The 17472-nt window shown below is 37.0% G+C and overlaps 1 protein-coding gene across 1 annotated transcript in view; it reads left to right on the top strand.

Annotated features, from left to right (window-relative positions):
- LOC105440818 (protein eyes shut homolog) overlaps nucleotides 1–17472 on the top strand; it is an 82483-nt gene that overhangs the window by 32650 nt on the left and 32361 nt on the right. Inside the window, exons 24-35 of the mRNA XM_030989022.1 lie at nucleotides 1665–1778; nucleotides 9750–9809; nucleotides 10745–10804; nucleotides 11445–11504; nucleotides 12146–12205; nucleotides 12846–12905; nucleotides 13547–13606; nucleotides 14248–14307; nucleotides 14953–15012; nucleotides 15655–15714; nucleotides 16648–16707; nucleotides 17349–17408. Coding sequence (XP_030844882.1) covers nucleotides 1665–1778; nucleotides 9750–9809; nucleotides 10745–10804; nucleotides 11445–11504; nucleotides 12146–12205; nucleotides 12846–12905; nucleotides 13547–13606; nucleotides 14248–14307; nucleotides 14953–15012; nucleotides 15655–15714; nucleotides 16648–16707; nucleotides 17349–17408 — 774 coding nt within the window. The remainder of the gene's footprint in view (nucleotides 1–1664; nucleotides 1779–9749; nucleotides 9810–10744; nucleotides 10805–11444; nucleotides 11505–12145; nucleotides 12206–12845; nucleotides 12906–13546; nucleotides 13607–14247; nucleotides 14308–14952; nucleotides 15013–15654; nucleotides 15715–16647; nucleotides 16708–17348; nucleotides 17409–17472) is intronic.

Genomic DNA, 17472 nt, shown 5'->3' with positions numbered 1-17472 from the left:
AATTCATGGATGCTTCCTAGCTTCCAAGGTGTTTGTGTTGTTGAAGCATTTCATTCACCTGCTATCATTCTTACTCCAATTGCCAGAACGCAAATTTTATTTTAGTTTTATAGTTTCATCGGAGTCGTTTATCAATTATGTATTCAAATATATGAATGCTTCCTCCCCAGGTGTTTGTGGTATTTATGCATTTCATTCACCTGTTATTATTATTTGTACTCCAATTTTTAGAATACAAAATGCATTTTGGTTTTATAGTTTCATGTAGTGAGTAAGTCAATAAAAGAGTATGTTCTGCAACGTGTGTCCCTATTGTACAATGTAAAGTGTCCCCTCATTTTGTAATAGTTAATTTACCCATTCACATAATGGAACTACCTGCCCGATGAAGCCAGTGACCTGTGACCCCTGAGCACTCAACACCGTGTAGGAGTCAGTTTGTGGTCAACTTCTTTTATGAGACACATACAAGCAAACGTTTCCATATGCAGAAGGCCAGATTTCGCTGACACCAGACTTGGTGGATATACCATTAATGGGAGTACAAATCTGCACACAGCAAAACCGTTGGCCAGTCAAGAATTCTCCCCTAATATCTCGGATAATACTCGAGAGTTTTTGGGTAACGGGGGAAAGCAAAGCATTACATAAGGTCTAATGGTCATAAGACACAAGGCTAACCCTGATGATTGACAACACCTGTTTTGGGGTAAACACCCGAACGGTGTCGAATTCCCCATGAGAGCTGACTACTAAGTGTCTTTAAGAGGGAATTTACACTCCTCTTGATTTTGAGTAGACACATGGGAAATGGGAGCGCATGGTCATTTAACCCTCAATGGCTCCGGGGGGGGGGGGGGGACTTAATTAATCTTGCGCTGAAAATTCATGACTTTTTCTTTTACATCTGGTGCACATTTTAGGAAGGTCGTTTCTACCCGTTCTTGGTTTTCCCCTTTTGCCGTCGCTTTGCCGCCTAAATTTTGTGATTTTCATATCCGTCGCCTTTTGCGGGGTCTTTGCCGCTACTATGTGAGCCAGCATTTTAAGAGCAGAGTTGATATTGTAATTCCTTCAATAAATGACTTTGAGGCTGTTCACACCGCAATGAGATAGCGCGGTCTATCGAAAGCACCCCCTTTTTTCTAGCGCGCGCTAGACCGCGCTCTCTCTCGTGGACCACCCCCAAGAGGTGCTCCAATGGCACGCCGTTTTGGCTCGCCGTAGCTCGCTGTTGGGCGGACCGAAACGACGTTGTACCTTCCAAACCGCAGAGATAGCGCGGTCTAGCGCGCGCTTTCTCTGCCGGTGTGAACAGCCTCTTTACTTCACACATTGATACCATGACACGGACATTTCTGCGTCCATTTTACCCCTAAATGAAACAGCATTCACTTTACTTACCCTCTTTTATAGCAGAGACACATCAAGGTTGTCAGACAATCAGATTTTTTTCGTAAAATAATTTCTTTCCAAGGCCTCAAAGTTGAAATGATTCAAACATGAATAGAGATATTCGGTTATTTACTTCATTTTATTTATATATTTACAGTTTTTCAAATGAAGTAATTCATACCCCAAGTGTCATTGATTTGCATTATACCAGTTTTTACTTGATTTCCCTGTATCCACCTGTATCTGTCTTTTTAACTCAATTTACTCAGATATCGACGATTGTTCTACCACACCTTGTATGAATGGAGGGACTTGTGTTGATGGAGTAAACACCTTTACTTGTTCCTGTGTTGATGGCTATAACGGGAGTATGTGTGAAACAGGTATTAAAGCTGTTATGTCAAATCGGATTACTTACCTACATACATACACGTTTTCTATGTAGAGCAATTGATCGTTGCTTATAGAGAAAAAAAAAGGTAAATTAATGAACAAGCAATTTAAAAGAAAAAACATTTAATCATTAGAGAGAAAATTTGTATACAGTTTTTCTTAATTCAATGTCAGCAGAAGTGCAAGCACAGACACAAGACAGAGCGTGTTTCATATTTTGGTGCAGTTAAGAGGGAATTTACACTCCTCTTGATTTTGAGTAGACACATGGGAAATGGGAGTGCATGGTCATTTAACCCTCAATGGCTCCGGGGGGGGGGGGGACTAAATTAATCTTGCCTTGAAAATTCATGACTTTTTCTTTTACATCTGGTGCACATTTTAGGACCCTATTTACCAAAATTCGGATACGTTTGTAAAGATATAAAATATCATTAGTACCAAAATGTAGGCCCAGTGGCATTAATTTATTGTCTTTGGAACTCGCTGTCTGTACGCTTCGGGTATAAGTTCGTAAACTTTTAGAACGCTTGATTGTACTCTATCATCATGTGAGGTGGTCGAGAACTCGAAATCAACGACAGACAGATCCTGTGAGAGGGCCAAGCAAAGAGTCTTTATTAGTAGTAACCAGTAACAGACACATTACATAATCACTAATGCCGATAATCATGGAGATCATGCATTCTCCAAAACATGTCATGTTATCAAATATTAAACGAGTAAATTTGCCCTTTAAAAATCAATTGCCACAGTACAATGTAGCTGAAACTCTCAACATTAACACAGGTAAATACCTGACCCAAATACTTAAACAACTAGAAGTAACAGTCAATATAAACCTCATATAGAGCAACACATTCATATATTTATCTTCCGTACTTTTCTTACTTCCAAACAAACTCCAATAATCTCTTGGTCTAACCCAAAACATTGCTCTTACTCCTATTATTCCATCTCAATTTAACATGTAACAATATTCAATCTGCAAAATAAGAAATAAGGTTTACAATGATAGAGGGCGCTAGAAACCCTGAAATGGCTACATAGTCAGACAAAGTTCGATCTTCACTGTTTAAAGTGCCATAATTAATATCCCCTAGCTTAGCAACCAAAATACAAACAACATGCAATACTTTTAAACACTCAACTTCTATTATAAGCACTTCTTTTCTATGCTCCCTTCCGTTCTTACTGACCTCTTTCCTAAACCAGGACTTATACTCATCACATCAATTTAGAGCGTACCCTGGTCCTGGTCCTGGCCCTGGGACCAGGCACAACATTAGCGCGCACGCACTGCACCCAATTTTGATACCGCGCGTTCAACTTATTAGTGTGCATAACCATGTACTACAATGTAAATGCATATAACAAATCAAAGCGCTAAGCATGACACAGTTTAACATTAAATCCTCGTTTCCAATATAATCATATCAACCCACATGATACATCAAAATAACTACTGAAATCGTTCTGACACAATACACATATATACATAACAAATCTCTAGCATAACAATATTAATATTTACTAAACATAACAGTGGTTCAAGTTTGGTCAACTCACCTGTGAGAGGGCCAAGCAAAGAGTGCCGGCTTGTCTCAGCACTCCGCCCTCTACAGGTCACATGGTAATTTCCTAACCCCTTACATCCTTCCCCACTTAAAACGTCATCGCCCTCGATGACCGAAGGAACAATATTCAAACCATCAACTACCAACAAACGTATAACACATAATAACCTTGCCACTAAGGTAGCACGTGGCGACATAACATGCACCTATATTAAACTGCATCATTACCTGTATCTTTCCACTACAGAGCGGTCCCTTTAAGTGCCATTGTGCAAGCTCGCAAAAACACAGTATACGTACATATATACAAATATAAAGACATCCCAACATGGCTAATTAACTGACTGTTACTAGCGTCGAGACGTCAAACCCAGCATAAACCGTCTCACCAAAAAGTTATCTCCCAACCCACAACTCAAACAGGAATGCACTAATCATGTTATCTATCGCCACTAAATTCGCACACAATGTCTATAAATCAGCGCTTCATGTTCAAATGTCAAACACGTATCACAAGCGGTAATTAAGTATAATTGAACCTCAATAAAAATGAATGGGGTGACCCAATGCTGGACGGATCCATACCAGACCCCAAAACAAGCTTAACAAGTACATAAAAAGGCATGTGTACATGATATACAAAAATCGTATGCAATATCTTATCGCATATCTTTCTTCTTTGTAAATATCAAAAACCAAAAATAAAATTTGTTGCTAAAAGTCATATCCTGTCTCTAAACAAAAACATAATCCTCTATAACGCTATCAATCAAAACTATAAGACCAAAATATAGCAAAATGACTAAAATTCAATCAGGGGCCCTTGTTATCGGCCTAGCAGTTCGTAGTTCTGACTGATGTTGCTGGACATACGACTTGGCGTTTCTCTGACGCCCTGGTTGTCCTTCCCCACTTAGGACCAGACCATGGGGAAGCCTTCCATTTCTCCCGGACATCAAGTCGAAGGGTTCAACACCAGTACTCGCCTGGACAGTGCTGTTGTAGGCATATACAAAAGAGGGCAGGTAACGATTCCAGCGTCGCTTCTTGCTCTCAGGCAGAGATCCCAGCATGTTTTGCCGAGTGTGGTTCAGGCGCTCATACTGACCACGAGCCGAAAACACTTCGCGATGTTTCTCCGGAAGACCCTCTAGATCTGTGCGTTCTCCAAGATACAAACTCGTCCAGTCCACATCGACCGGATTCTCATGATTCTCGACTGACAGTTCATCTTGCTCCGTCTCTCGCACGACTGACGCTCTGCCGCAAAGGGCACCCAGTTGGACAGCCTTTGGGATCACAATCTCATCTTCCTTATTGCGGATTACGATGGGGGATGCCTCCTGATCTTCAAGCACCACTGTCTGACGTGCAGATATCGCAACACTTCCCTCATGTCTGAGACGGGCTGTTTCGTTTCGTGGCGTCTGTTCCACAGGGATTGAAGATGGGGCAATTGGTGGTCCTTCTGGTGGCGGCATCCATACCCCCGGGTTGGGCAAAGGTACTGGTAAGGGTCCGGTCTGCTGTACCCAGCCGCCAGGTGGTTGCCCATAAGGTTGCCCAGGATGAGATGCCCACCCATCGGGATGGGGAAACGGTGGCGGTGCAGATGGTCCCCCTCTCGGTGCCCAACGTCTATATTGCTTTGTATACTGGGGGCCCTGTTCCCTGTCTTGACGAGTCCTGGTATCTTGAAGTCCTTGTCTCTTATGTGGACATTCCCGAGCATAATGTCCCCAACCGCTACAATTGAAGCATTGTACATTCTCTGCATTGCGAGTCAAGGGTGGTTTCAGCGATGTTGCTAGGTCGCTAACTGCTCCGACGACTCGATCGGCCAGTTCCTTTACTGCCCGCATCATCTCTACTACATCTGGCCGGTTCGTCTGTGTTTGTACATGTAGCTGTGACTGGAGGGCCGTCTGGTGCACTGTTCCTGTGGAACTCTTGAAACGGACATCCTCCCGCTGCTCCCTCCTAATGGCAACCTCCCTGAGTTCCCGGAATTGAACTGTTGTTCCCCCCTCATATCTATCTTGGAGGGTGTTCCTAAGATATCGGTCGCCGATTCCCTCAATAAACTGCTCTGCTAGGATGGCTTCTGGTTCCGAATATAGTCGGCCACTCCAGCTCGTGAGGCGGAGAAAACGGTTTTCAAGGTCCAACGCGAAATCTCTGACGCTTTCTCCTTTTTGCTGCTTCCTCTCCAGGAATAGTCGTTGGAGCTCCCCCACCGGGACATGGTCCGCATACGAGTCCTGAATGTACGAGAGGATATCTGCGATGCCTTTCCCCTCTCTAATTAGCGACTTCACCTCCATCTTCGGTCCATCTTTGAGATAATCTAGGATGAATGCCCCTTGTTGTTGGTCGGGAATGGCGTACTTGGCGAAAGCACTCCTCATGGAGTCGACAAAATCTGCAACCTCTCCTGGCCGGCCTCCAAATGTGGGCAGCTTCCTTTCAGGTGCCATAATAATCTGGGGTGGGGGGCGGGACAGCAACTTTTCCAACTGTCCTTGGACACTATCCCTGTTGTCCTCTTTAGGTTGGAGAAGTGGCCGGTAGACATGACCCCACTCCCCTATTGGATGGATCTCCCCCCCGATAGCAGGTACAACTACCTCCATCCCGTCTGTGTCTAAATACAACAGCCCCTTGGCCTTGGGGAAATTGGTTTGTAATGCTTCTAGGCTAAGGGGCCCATCAGTACCCATCAAAGGAAATTTTAATTTCCTTCCCCCCTCTTCAATCTTAACGTACAAAGCCATATCGGCGAGTATCAACAAAAAAAATAACAAGCTGTGTTCCAATTGCATACAAGAACTTTCCTAATATATATTTTAGTCTCAAAAACTTCGATTTAAATCATGAAATATATTCACTTAGAAATTAGTCCTTTAAACTATAACACCTTCCGAAGGATTTCAATATCAATAACCAAGGTACTATATCACATGTTCCAAACCGACTTCAAAAAAAATAAATCTACTGAATCTAAACATTCTCAAAACTTGACCGACTCTCAAATTTCCAATAACATCAATATCAAGAATAATTAATTACCTTTCCATAAAAGTAATACTCTTCAACCACATCTACTCACTTCAGTTAAAAACATTTTCCGCAATACCTACATGTAGCAATATCAATCTTTAATAAAAACAACTATCTTAAAACTTAAAATACATTCTTAAAGTAAGTTCTCGAAGCAAGTTCTTGAAGCAATGTTCTTTCACCACCTTGCCATGCACATCGTCGTCGCTCTATCACTCATTGCTAAATTATGTTCAATGTGTCCAGGCTAACTATTATCGTTCCACGACTATTATTCAATGAACAGCACTCCTTCTAAAACTATACGAGTTCTTGACGTACATATCTACTTGACTCTTTGCGAGGTCTTCCGGACATGGTCTTGTCACCCTCGTCGATGATGTTGCTGTTGCACACGCCGCCGTCCACTTGGGTTCGAATCCCATCCTCGTCGCCAGTTGTGAGGTGGTCGAGAACTCGAAATCAACGACAGACAGATCCTGTGAGAGGGCCAAGCAAAGAGTCTTTATTAGTAGTAACCAGTAACAGACACATTACATAATCACTAATGCCGATAATCATGGAGATCATGCATTCTCCAAAACATGTCATGTTATCAAATATTAAACGAGTAAATTTGCCCTTTAAAAATCAATTGCCACAGTACAATGTAGCTGAAACTCTCAACATTAACACAGGTAAATACCTGACCCAAATACTTAAACAACTAGAAGTAACAGTCAATATAAACCTCATATAGAGCAACACATTCATATATTTATCTTCCGTACTTTTCTTACTTCCAAACAAACTCCAATAATCTCTTGGTCTAACCCAAAACATTGCTCTTACTCCTATTATTCCATCTCAATTTAACATGTAACAATATTCAATCTGCAAAATAAGAAATAAGGTTTACAATGATAGAGGGCGCTAGAAACCCTGAAATGGCTACATAGTCAGACAAAGTTCGATCTTCACTGTTTAAAGTGCCATAATTAATATCCCCTAGCTTAGCAACCAAAATACAAACAACATGCAATACTTTTAAACACTCAACTTCTATTATAAGCACTTCTTTTCTATGCTCCCTTCCGTTCTTACTGACCTCTTTCCTAAACCAGGACTTATACTCATCACATCAATTTAGAGCGTACCCTGGTCCTGGTCCTGGCCCTGGGACCAGGCACAACATTAGCGCGCACGCACTGCACCCAATTTTGATACCGCGCGTTCAACTTATTAGTGTGCATAACCATGTACTACAATGTAAATGCATATAACAAATCGAAGCGCTAAGCATGACACAGTTTAACATTAAATCCTCGTTTCCAATATAATCATATCAACCCACATGATACATCAAAATAACTACTGAAATCGTTCTGACACAATACACATATATACATAACAAATCTCTAGCATAACAATATTAATATTTACTAAACATAACAGTGGTTCAAGTTTGGTCAACTCACCTGTGAGAGGGCCAAGCAAAGAGTGCCGGCTTGTCTCAGCACTCCGCCCTCTACAGGTCACATGGTAATTTCCTAACCCCTTACAATCATCTGACACATCGGTCATTGACATCACTATTAATGTAGGCATCCCTAGCCTTACCGCTAAGCTTACTAGTATTCAGGTGAGCCCGCATTTCTGGATGCCACCCCATGCTTTGAGCTAATTTCTCAGTGTGGAAAGTACTTTTCCACTCCTTCCTCCTCGAATGGAAGGACCATTCTGACATTTTTTGCAATGTCAAAATGCCTATTAGCATTTCTCTTTTTTTCTGTTCACGACAACCATTTTCTCTCTCTCCAACTCTAGCTCTTTTTTTCTCACTTCATCCGATACTAAAGACCTAGCCTAAGAATCTAATTCTGGGAACCGAACAAATCTCCTCTGCCATTTGCCTATTAGCATTTCTCTTTTTTTCTGTTCACGACAACCATTTTCTCTCTCTCCAACTCTAGCTCTTTTTTTCTCACTTCATCCGATACTAAAGACCTAGCCTAAGAATCTAATTCTGGGAACCGAACAAATCTCCTCTGCCACCAGAAACTTGACAACGTTGTCCAAAAAAATCTGACTTCAGCATGTAGCGTTTGATACCTACAATCTCATGAGTTGCTACAACCAACAATTCATCTTTTGTTAACGAGTGTAATCATTCCATAGACGGATCCCCATTAAACAAACTCTCCCAACGAGAACTCGCTAGCCATCATGCAAAAACCAAGTTTTGTATTATGTAGAAAATTGTACTTCCTTTGTCCCTTTTCCAGTTTCATGCAGCCTGAAACAATACCTAGTGTCGCCTTACAATTTTAAAGAAACAAATTCACAAAAATTGTTTTCTTGACCAATAAGTACCCAAAAATGAATTAACTCTTAAGCTGCCACCCATACAATGCACCCAGTGCCACAGTGCTAATTCCTATTGTGCCACAGTGCTAATCTCCTGCGTGCCAAGTTAATTTTAAGGTTGGTTCAAGTGCGTGTTATTTAAATCTTTACAACCAAAAAATCGCTGAATTACTCGAGAAAATCCAATCTGACTGTTGTATACAAAGACGCGTAATCCAAAGCCGATAATCTGATGCACGCGATGGTACTTTCAATAGCGCTGCAAAAGCACTCAGCACGGTGCAATGGGCATGAACAATAACTGTTATTACATCTGCGCGCTAGCGCGCACAAAGCACCGTAGCGGTGGCTCGCTAGCATGAACGTGGCTTTCAATCGATAGCACGCTCGCGTGCACATGGCACTATAACAATAGCGCGCTAGCAGTCTCATGGCAGGATAAGAGTTAAGCAAGGATGACATTAATTGCGTTGGTATTTACAGGATATAATGAATTTGAATTGATTTACAGAGATTGCAGAACTAAACAAAATAAATTATTACAATATTTTTTTATTTTTTTAATATTTTTGGTCTCTTAAAATCTGTTGTGCCTTGCAATAATAGCATAGGGTTTTAACTTTTGCTCTGTCGATGTGATATATATGAGAGCCTATTAATATTTTTGTTTTTCTCTCATTTTTTTGGTAAGCTTTGACTAAACGTTTAATTTGCCAGTTTTCGCAAAACTCAAATTGGCAATTTGGTCTGTTGATTGAAATGTATTTACTATTTACAATCAACTGCAAAGAGAGTTTGTCATTTTTAGGGAAAGAGTGTGTTCTGACAAAACACTGTTGCCTCAAAAGTCAACTTACATGTGTTTTTAGAAATGTATTTAGCGCGGAATGCAATACTGTGAAATTCAGATGTTGATCAGGTTGATATATATAGTTTTGTATTATGCAGAAAATTGTGCTTTCTTTGTCTCTTTTCCAGTTCCATCAAGTGCCACAACCATGCAGCCTACAGCAACACCTAGTGAAACTTCACAACTTGGTAAAGAATAGGTTTAATGAAACAAATTCACAAATATTAATGTCTTGACTGATTTGTTGAAAAAATAAGCAAGGATTGCAATATATGCAACAGTAGAGATGTAATGAATTTAAATTGATTTTATAGAAATAGTAGAAGAGATCAAACAAGTTGTTTCCACACTGTTTACTATTTCTGCGTTTAGTAAAATAAAGAAATAAAATGTGTGTTTTTTAAGGTCTCGAAGAAATATCAAAGGATATGTATATTGCTCAGCCTATGTCATATATACCAGAGCCTAGTTATATCCATTGTTTATGTTTTGTATCTTATATTTTCTTGATAAATTTTGTCTCAGCCAACAATATGTGATTGGAATAATTTTTTGAGATAGCAAACTTAGGTCACACGCAAGCTATGGTAACACCACCATTCATGAGTTTATCTAGGAAGCATTGTTTGTGTCTTAGTAATATCTTGAAATTCATTAAAAACCCGTTGCACAGCAAAAGTTAAAGACGCAATTTGACGACTGGACTTTATATTATTTGTGTGAAAGCATTGGACACATATTAAGAAAATTGTAAGTGTTTGAAATATGAGATCACCAAGTCTATGCAAACCTCAAATTGGCAATTTAGTTGGTGGATTGTGATGTTTTCACTATTTACCACCTACCTGGCTTCCACTGTCAGTTGCTGACAATTTGCGACCACATATCTGCACATCTTCATGTTTTCCTTCTCTATTTACAATCAACTTCAAAGAGCTTTGATATTTTCAAGGAAGGGGCTTGTCCTGACAAATAATCTTGCTTCAAAAGTGAACTTCCATGTATTATAGAAATGTATTTATCGTGGATCACAATACTGCAATATTCAGATGTTGATCAGGTTGATATATATATATAGTTTTGTATTATGCAGAAAATGTTACTTTCTTTGTCTCTTTTCCAGTTCCATCAAGTGCCACAACCATGCAGCCTACAGCAACATCTAGTGAAACCTCACAACTTGGTAAAGAAATAGGTTTAATGAAACAAATTCCCAAATATTGTTGTCTTGACCGATTAGTTAAACAAAAATGAATTAAGCAAGGATGGCATTACTTGATTTTGGTAAGGATATAATGAATTTGAATTGATTTACAGAGATTGTAGAAGAGGTCAAACAAGCTGTCTCCACACAGCTTACCATTTATGCGTTGACAAAAAAAAATTATTACAATATTTTTTTATTTTTAAATATTTTTTTGTCTCTTAAAATCTGTTGTGCCTTGCTATAATAGCATAGGGTTTTAACTTTTGCTCTTTCGATCTGATATATATGAGAGCCTATTAATATTTTTGTTTTTCTCTCATTTTTTTGGTAAGCTTTGACTAAACGTTTAATTTGCCAGTTTTCGCAAAACTCAAATTGGCAATTTGGTCTGTTGATTGAAATGTATTTACTATTTACAATCAACTGCAAAGAGAGTTTGTCATTTTTAGGGAAAGAGTGTGTTCTGACAAAACACTGTTGCTTCAAAAGTCAACTTACATGTGTTTTAGAAATGTATTTATCGTGGAATGCAATACTGCAACATTCAGATGTTGATCAGGTTTATATATAGTTTTGTATTATGCAGAAAATGTTACTTTCTTTGTCTCTTTACCAGTTCCATCAAGTGCCCCAACCATGCAGCCTACAGCAACATCTAGTGAAACCTCCCAACTTGGTAAAGAAATAGGTTTAATGAAACAAATTTCCAAATATTGTTGTCTTGACCGATTAGTTAAACAAAAATGAATTAAGCAAGGATGGCATTACTTGATTTTGGTAAGGATATAATGAATTTGAATTGAGTTACAGAGATTGTAGAAGAGGTCAAATAAGCTGTCTCCACACAGCTTACCATTTATGTGTTGAAAAAAAAATTATTACAATAGTTTTTTATTTTGAAATATGTTTTTGTCTCTTAAAATCTGTTGTGCCTTGCAATAATAGCATAGGGTTTTAACTTTTGCTCTGTCGATGTGATATATATGAGAGCCTATTAATATTTTTGTTTTAATCTCATCTTGTTTTTGGTAAGCTTTGACTAAACGTTTAATTTGCCAGTTTTCACAAAACTCAAATTGGCAATTTGGTCTGTTGATTGAAATGTATTTACTATTTACAATCAACTGCAAAGAGAGTTTGTCATTTTAAGGGAAAGAGTGTGTTCAGACAAAACACTGTTGCTTCAAAAGTCAACTTACATGTGTTTTAGAAATGTATTTATCGTGGAATGCAATACTGCAACATTCAGATGTTGATCAGGTTTATATATAGTTTTGTATTATGCAGAAAATGTTACTTTCTTTGTCTCTTTTCCAGTTCCATCAAGTGCCACAACCATGCAGCCTACAGCAACATCTAGTGAAACCTCACAACTTGGTAAAGAAATAGGTTTAATGAAACAAATTCCCAAATATTGTTGTCTTGACCGATTAGTTAAACAAAAATGAATTAAGCAAGGATGGCATTACTTGATTTTGGTAAGGATATAATGAATTTGAATTGATTTACAGAGATTGTAGAAGAGGTCAAACAAGCTGTCTCCACACAGCTTACCATTTATGCGTTGACAAAAAAAAATTATTACAATAGTTTTTTATTTTTAAATATTTGTTTGTCTCTTAAAATCTGTTGTGCCTTGCTATAATAGCATAGGGTTTTAACTTTTGCTCTTTCGATCTGATATATATGAGAGCCTATTAATATTTTTGTTTTTCTCTCATTTTTTTGGTAAGCTTTGACTAAACGTTTAATTTGCCAGTTTTCGCAAAACTCAAATTGGCAATTTGGTCTGTTGATTGAAATGTATTTTCTATTTACAATCAACTGCAAAGAGAGTTTGTCATTTTTAGGGAAAGAGTGTGTTCTGACAAAACACTGTTGCTTCAAAAGTCAACTTACATGTGTTTTAGAAATGTATTTATCGTGGAATGCAATACTGCAACATTCAGATGTTGATCAGGTTTATATATAGTTTTGTATTATGCAGAAAATGTTACTTTCTTTGTCTCTTTACCAGTTCCATCAAGTGCCACAACCATGCAGCCTACAGCAACATCTAGTGAAACCTCACAACTTGGTAAAGAAATAGGTTTAATGAAACAAATTTCCAAATATTGTTGTCTTGACCGATTAGTTAAACAAAAATGAATTAAGCAAGGATGGCATTACTTGATTTTGGTAAGGATATAATGAATTTGAATTGAGTTACAGAGATTGTAGAAGAGGTCAAATAAGCTGTCTCCACACAGCTTACCATTTATGTGTTGAAAAAAAAATTATTACAATAGTTTTTTATTTTTAAATATGTTTTTGTCTCTTAAAATCTGTTGTGCCTTGCAATAATAGCATAGGGTTTTAACTTTTGCTCTGTCGATCTGATATATATGAGAGCCTATTAATATTTTTGTTTTAATCTCATCTTGTTTTTGGTAAGCTTTGACTAAACGTTTAATTTGCCAGTTTTCACAAAACTAAAATTGGCAATTTGGTCTGTTGATTGAAATGTATTTACTATTTACAATCAACTGCAAAGAGAGTTTGTCATTTTAAGGGAAAGAGTGTGTTCTGACAAAACACTGTTGCTTCAAAAGTCAACTTACATGTGTTTTAGAAATGTATTTATCGTGGAATGCAATACTGCAACATTCAGATGTTGATCAGGTTTATATATAGTTTTGTATTATGCAGAAAATGTTACTTTCTTTGTCTCTTTACCAGTTCCATCAAGTGCCCCAACCATGCAGCCTACAGCAACATCTAGTGAATCCTCACAACTTGGTAAAGAAATAGGTTTAATGAAACAAATTCCCAAATATTGTTGTCTTGACCGATTAGTTAAACAAAAATGAATTAAGCAAGGATGGCATTACATGATTTTGGTAAGGATATAATGAGTTTGAATTGAGTTACAGAGATTGAAGAAGAGGTCAAATAAGCTGTCTCCACACAGCTTACCATTTATGTGTTGAAAAAAAAATTATTACAATAGTTTTTTATTTTTAAATATTTGTTTGTCTCTTAAAATCTGTTGTGCCTTGCAATAATAGCATAGGGTTTTAACTTTTGCTCTGTCGATGTGATATATATGAGAGCCTATTAATATTTTTGTTTTAATCTCATCTTGTTTTTGGTAAGCTTTGACTAAACGTTTAATTTGCCAGTTTTCGCAAAACTCAAATTGGCAATTTGGTCTGTTGATTGAAATGTATTTACTATTTGCAATCAACTGCAAAGAGAGTTTGTCATTTTTAGGGAAAGAGTGTGTTCTGACAAAACACTGTTGCTTCAAAAGTCAACTTACATGTGTTTTAGAAATGTATTTATCGTGGATTGCAATACTGCAACATTCAGATGTTGATCAGGTTAATATATAGTTTTGTTTTATGCAGAAAATGTTACTTTCTTTGTCTCTTTACCAGTTCCATCAAGTGCCACAACCATGCAGCCTACAGCAACATCTAGTGAAACCTCACAACTTGGTAAAGAAATAGGTTTAATGAAACAAATTCCCAAATATTGTTGTGTTGACCGATTAGTTAAACAAAAATGAATTAAGCAAGGATGGCATTACTTGATTTTGGTAAGGATATAATGAATTTCAATTGAGTTACAGAGATTGTAGAAGAGGTCAAATAAGCTGTCTCCACACAGCTTACCATTTATGTCTTGAAAAAAAATTATTACAATAGTTTTTTATTTTTAAATATTTTTTTGTCTCTTAAAATCTGTTGTGCCTTGCTATAATAGCATAGGGTTTTAACTTTTGCTCTTTCGATGTGATATATATGAGAGCCTATTAATATTTTTGTTTTTCTCTCATTTTTTTGGTAAGCTTTGACTAAACGTTTAATTTGCCAGTTTTCGCAAAACTCAAATTGGCAATTTGGTCTGTTGATTGAAATGTATTTACTATTTACAATCAACTGAAAAGAGAGTTTGTCATTTTTAGGGAAAGAGTGTGTTCTGACAAAACACTGTTGCTTCAAAAGTCAACTTACATGTGTTTTAGAAATGTATTTAGCGCGAAATGCAATACTGTGAAATTCAAATGTTGATCAGGTTGATATATATATATATAGTTTTGTATTATGCAGAAAATGTTACTTTCTTTGTCTCTTTTCCAGTTCCATCAAGTGCCACAACCATGCAGCCTACAGCAACATCTAGTGAAACCTCACAACTTGGTAAAGAAATAGGTTTAATGAAACAAATTCCCAAATATTGTTGTCTTGACCGATTAGTTAAACAAAAATGAATTAAGCAAGGATGGCATTACTTGATTTTGGTAAGGATATAATGAATTTGAATTGATTTACAGAGATTGTAGAAGAGGTCAAACAAGCTGTCTCCACACAGCTTACCATTTATGCGTTGACAAAAAAAAATTATTACAAAATTTTTTTATTTTTAAATATTTTTTTGTCTCTTAAAATCTGTTGTGCCTTGCTATAATAGCATAGGGTTTTAACTTTTGCTCTTTCGATCTGATATATATGAGAGCCTATTAATATTTTTGTTTTTCTCTCATTTTTTTGGTAAGCTTTGACTAAACGTTTAATTTGCCAGTTTTCGCAAAACTCAAATTGGCAATTTGGTCTGTTGATTGAAATGTATTTACTATTTACAATCAACTGCAAAGAGAGTTTGTCATTTTTAGGGAAAGAGTGTGTTCTGACAAAACACTGTTGCTTCAAAAGTCAACTTACATGTGTTTTAGAAATGTATTTATCGTGGAATGCAATACTGTGAAATTCAGATGTTGATCAGGTTGATACATATAGTTTTGTATTATGCAGAAAATGTTACTTTCTTTGTCTCTTTTCCAGTTCCATCAAGTGCCACAACCATGCAGCCTACAGCAACACCTAGTGAAACCTCACAACTTGGTAAAGAATAGGTTTAATGAAACAAATTCACAAATATTAATGTCTTGACTGATTTGTTAAAAAAATAGGCATGGATTGCAATATATATGCAACAGTAAAGATGTAATGAATTTAAATTGATTTCATAGAAATAGTAGAAGAGATCAAACAAGTTGTTTCCACACAGTTTACCATTTCCGCGTTTAGTAAAATAAAGAAATAAAATGTGTGTTTTTTTAAGGTCTCGAAGAAATATCAAAGGATATGTATATTGCTCAGCCTATGTCATATATAACAGAGCCTAGTTATATCCATTGTTTATGTTTTGTATCTTATATTTTCTTGATAAATTTTGTCTCAGCCAACAATATGTGATTGGAATAATTTTTTGAGATAGCAAACTTAGGTCACACGCAAGCTATGGTAACACCACCATTCATGAGTTTATCTAGGAAGCATTGTTTGTGTCTTAGTAAGATCTTGAAATTCATTAAAAACCCGTTGCACAGCAAAAGTTAAAGAGGCAATTTGACGACTGGACTTTATATTATTTGTGTGAAAGCATTGGACAAATATTAAGAAATTTGTAAGTGTTTGAAATATGAGATCACCAAGTCTATGCAAACCTCAAAGTGGCAATTTAGTTGGTGGATTGTGATGTTTTCACTATTTACCCACCTACCTGGCTTCCACTGTCAGATGCTGACAATTTGCGACCACATATCTGCACATCTTCATGTTTTCCTTCTCTATTTACAATCAACTTCAAAGAGCTTTGATATTTTCAAGGAAGGGGCTTGTCCTGACAAATAATCTTGCTTCAAAAGTGAACTTCCATGTATTATAGAAATGTATTTATCGTGGATCACAATACTGCAACATTCAGATGTTGATCAGGTTTATATATAGTTTTGTATTATGCAGAAAATGTTACTTTCTTTGTCTCTTTACCAGTTCCATCAAGTGCCACAACCATGCAGCCTACAGCAACATCTAGTGAAACCTCACAACTTGGTAAAGAAATAGGTTTAATGAAACACATTCCCAAATATTGTTGTCTTGACCGATTAGTTAAACAAAAATGAATTAAGCAAGGATGGCATTACTTGATTTTGGTAAGGATATAATGAATTTGAATTGAGTTACAGAGATTGTAGAAGAGGTCAAATAAGCTGTCTCCACACAGCTTACCATTTATGTGTTGAAAAAAAAATTATTACAATAGTTTTTTATTTTTAAATATGTTTTTGTCTCTTAAAATCTGTTGTGCCTTGCAATAATAGCATAGGGTTTTAACTTTTGCTTTGTCGATGTGATATATATGAGAGCCTATTAATATTTTTGTTTTAATCTCATCTTGTTTTTGGTAAGCTTTGACTAAACGTTTAATTTGCCAGTTTTCGCAAAACTCAAATTGGCAATTTGGTCTGTTGATTGAAATGTATTTACTATTTACAATCAACTGCGAAGAGAGTTTGTCATTTTTAGGGAAAGAGTGTGTTCTGACAAAACACTGTTGCTTTAAAAGTCAACTTACATGTGTTTTAGAAATGTATGTATCGTGGAATGCAATACTGCAACATTCAGATGTTGATCAGGTTTATATATAGTTTTGTATTATGCAGAAAATGTTACTTTCTTTGTCGCTTTACCAGTTCCATCAAGTGCCCCAACCATGCAGCCTACAGCAACATCTAGTGAATCCTCACAACTTGGTAAAGAAATAGGTTTAATGAAACAAATTCCCAAATATTGTTGTCTTGACCGATTAGTTAAACA

The sequence above is a fragment of the Strongylocentrotus purpuratus genome, unplaced genomic scaffold (genome assembly GCF_000002235.5).
Source record: "Strongylocentrotus purpuratus isolate Spur 01 unplaced genomic scaffold, Spur_5.0 spur5_scaffold_18, whole genome shotgun sequence".
Lineage (NCBI taxonomy): Eukaryota > Metazoa > Echinodermata > Echinoidea > Camarodonta > Strongylocentrotidae > Strongylocentrotus > Strongylocentrotus purpuratus.
Note: the sequence above shows the minus strand (reverse complement) of the source record. Positions and strands in the feature narration are given on the sequence as shown.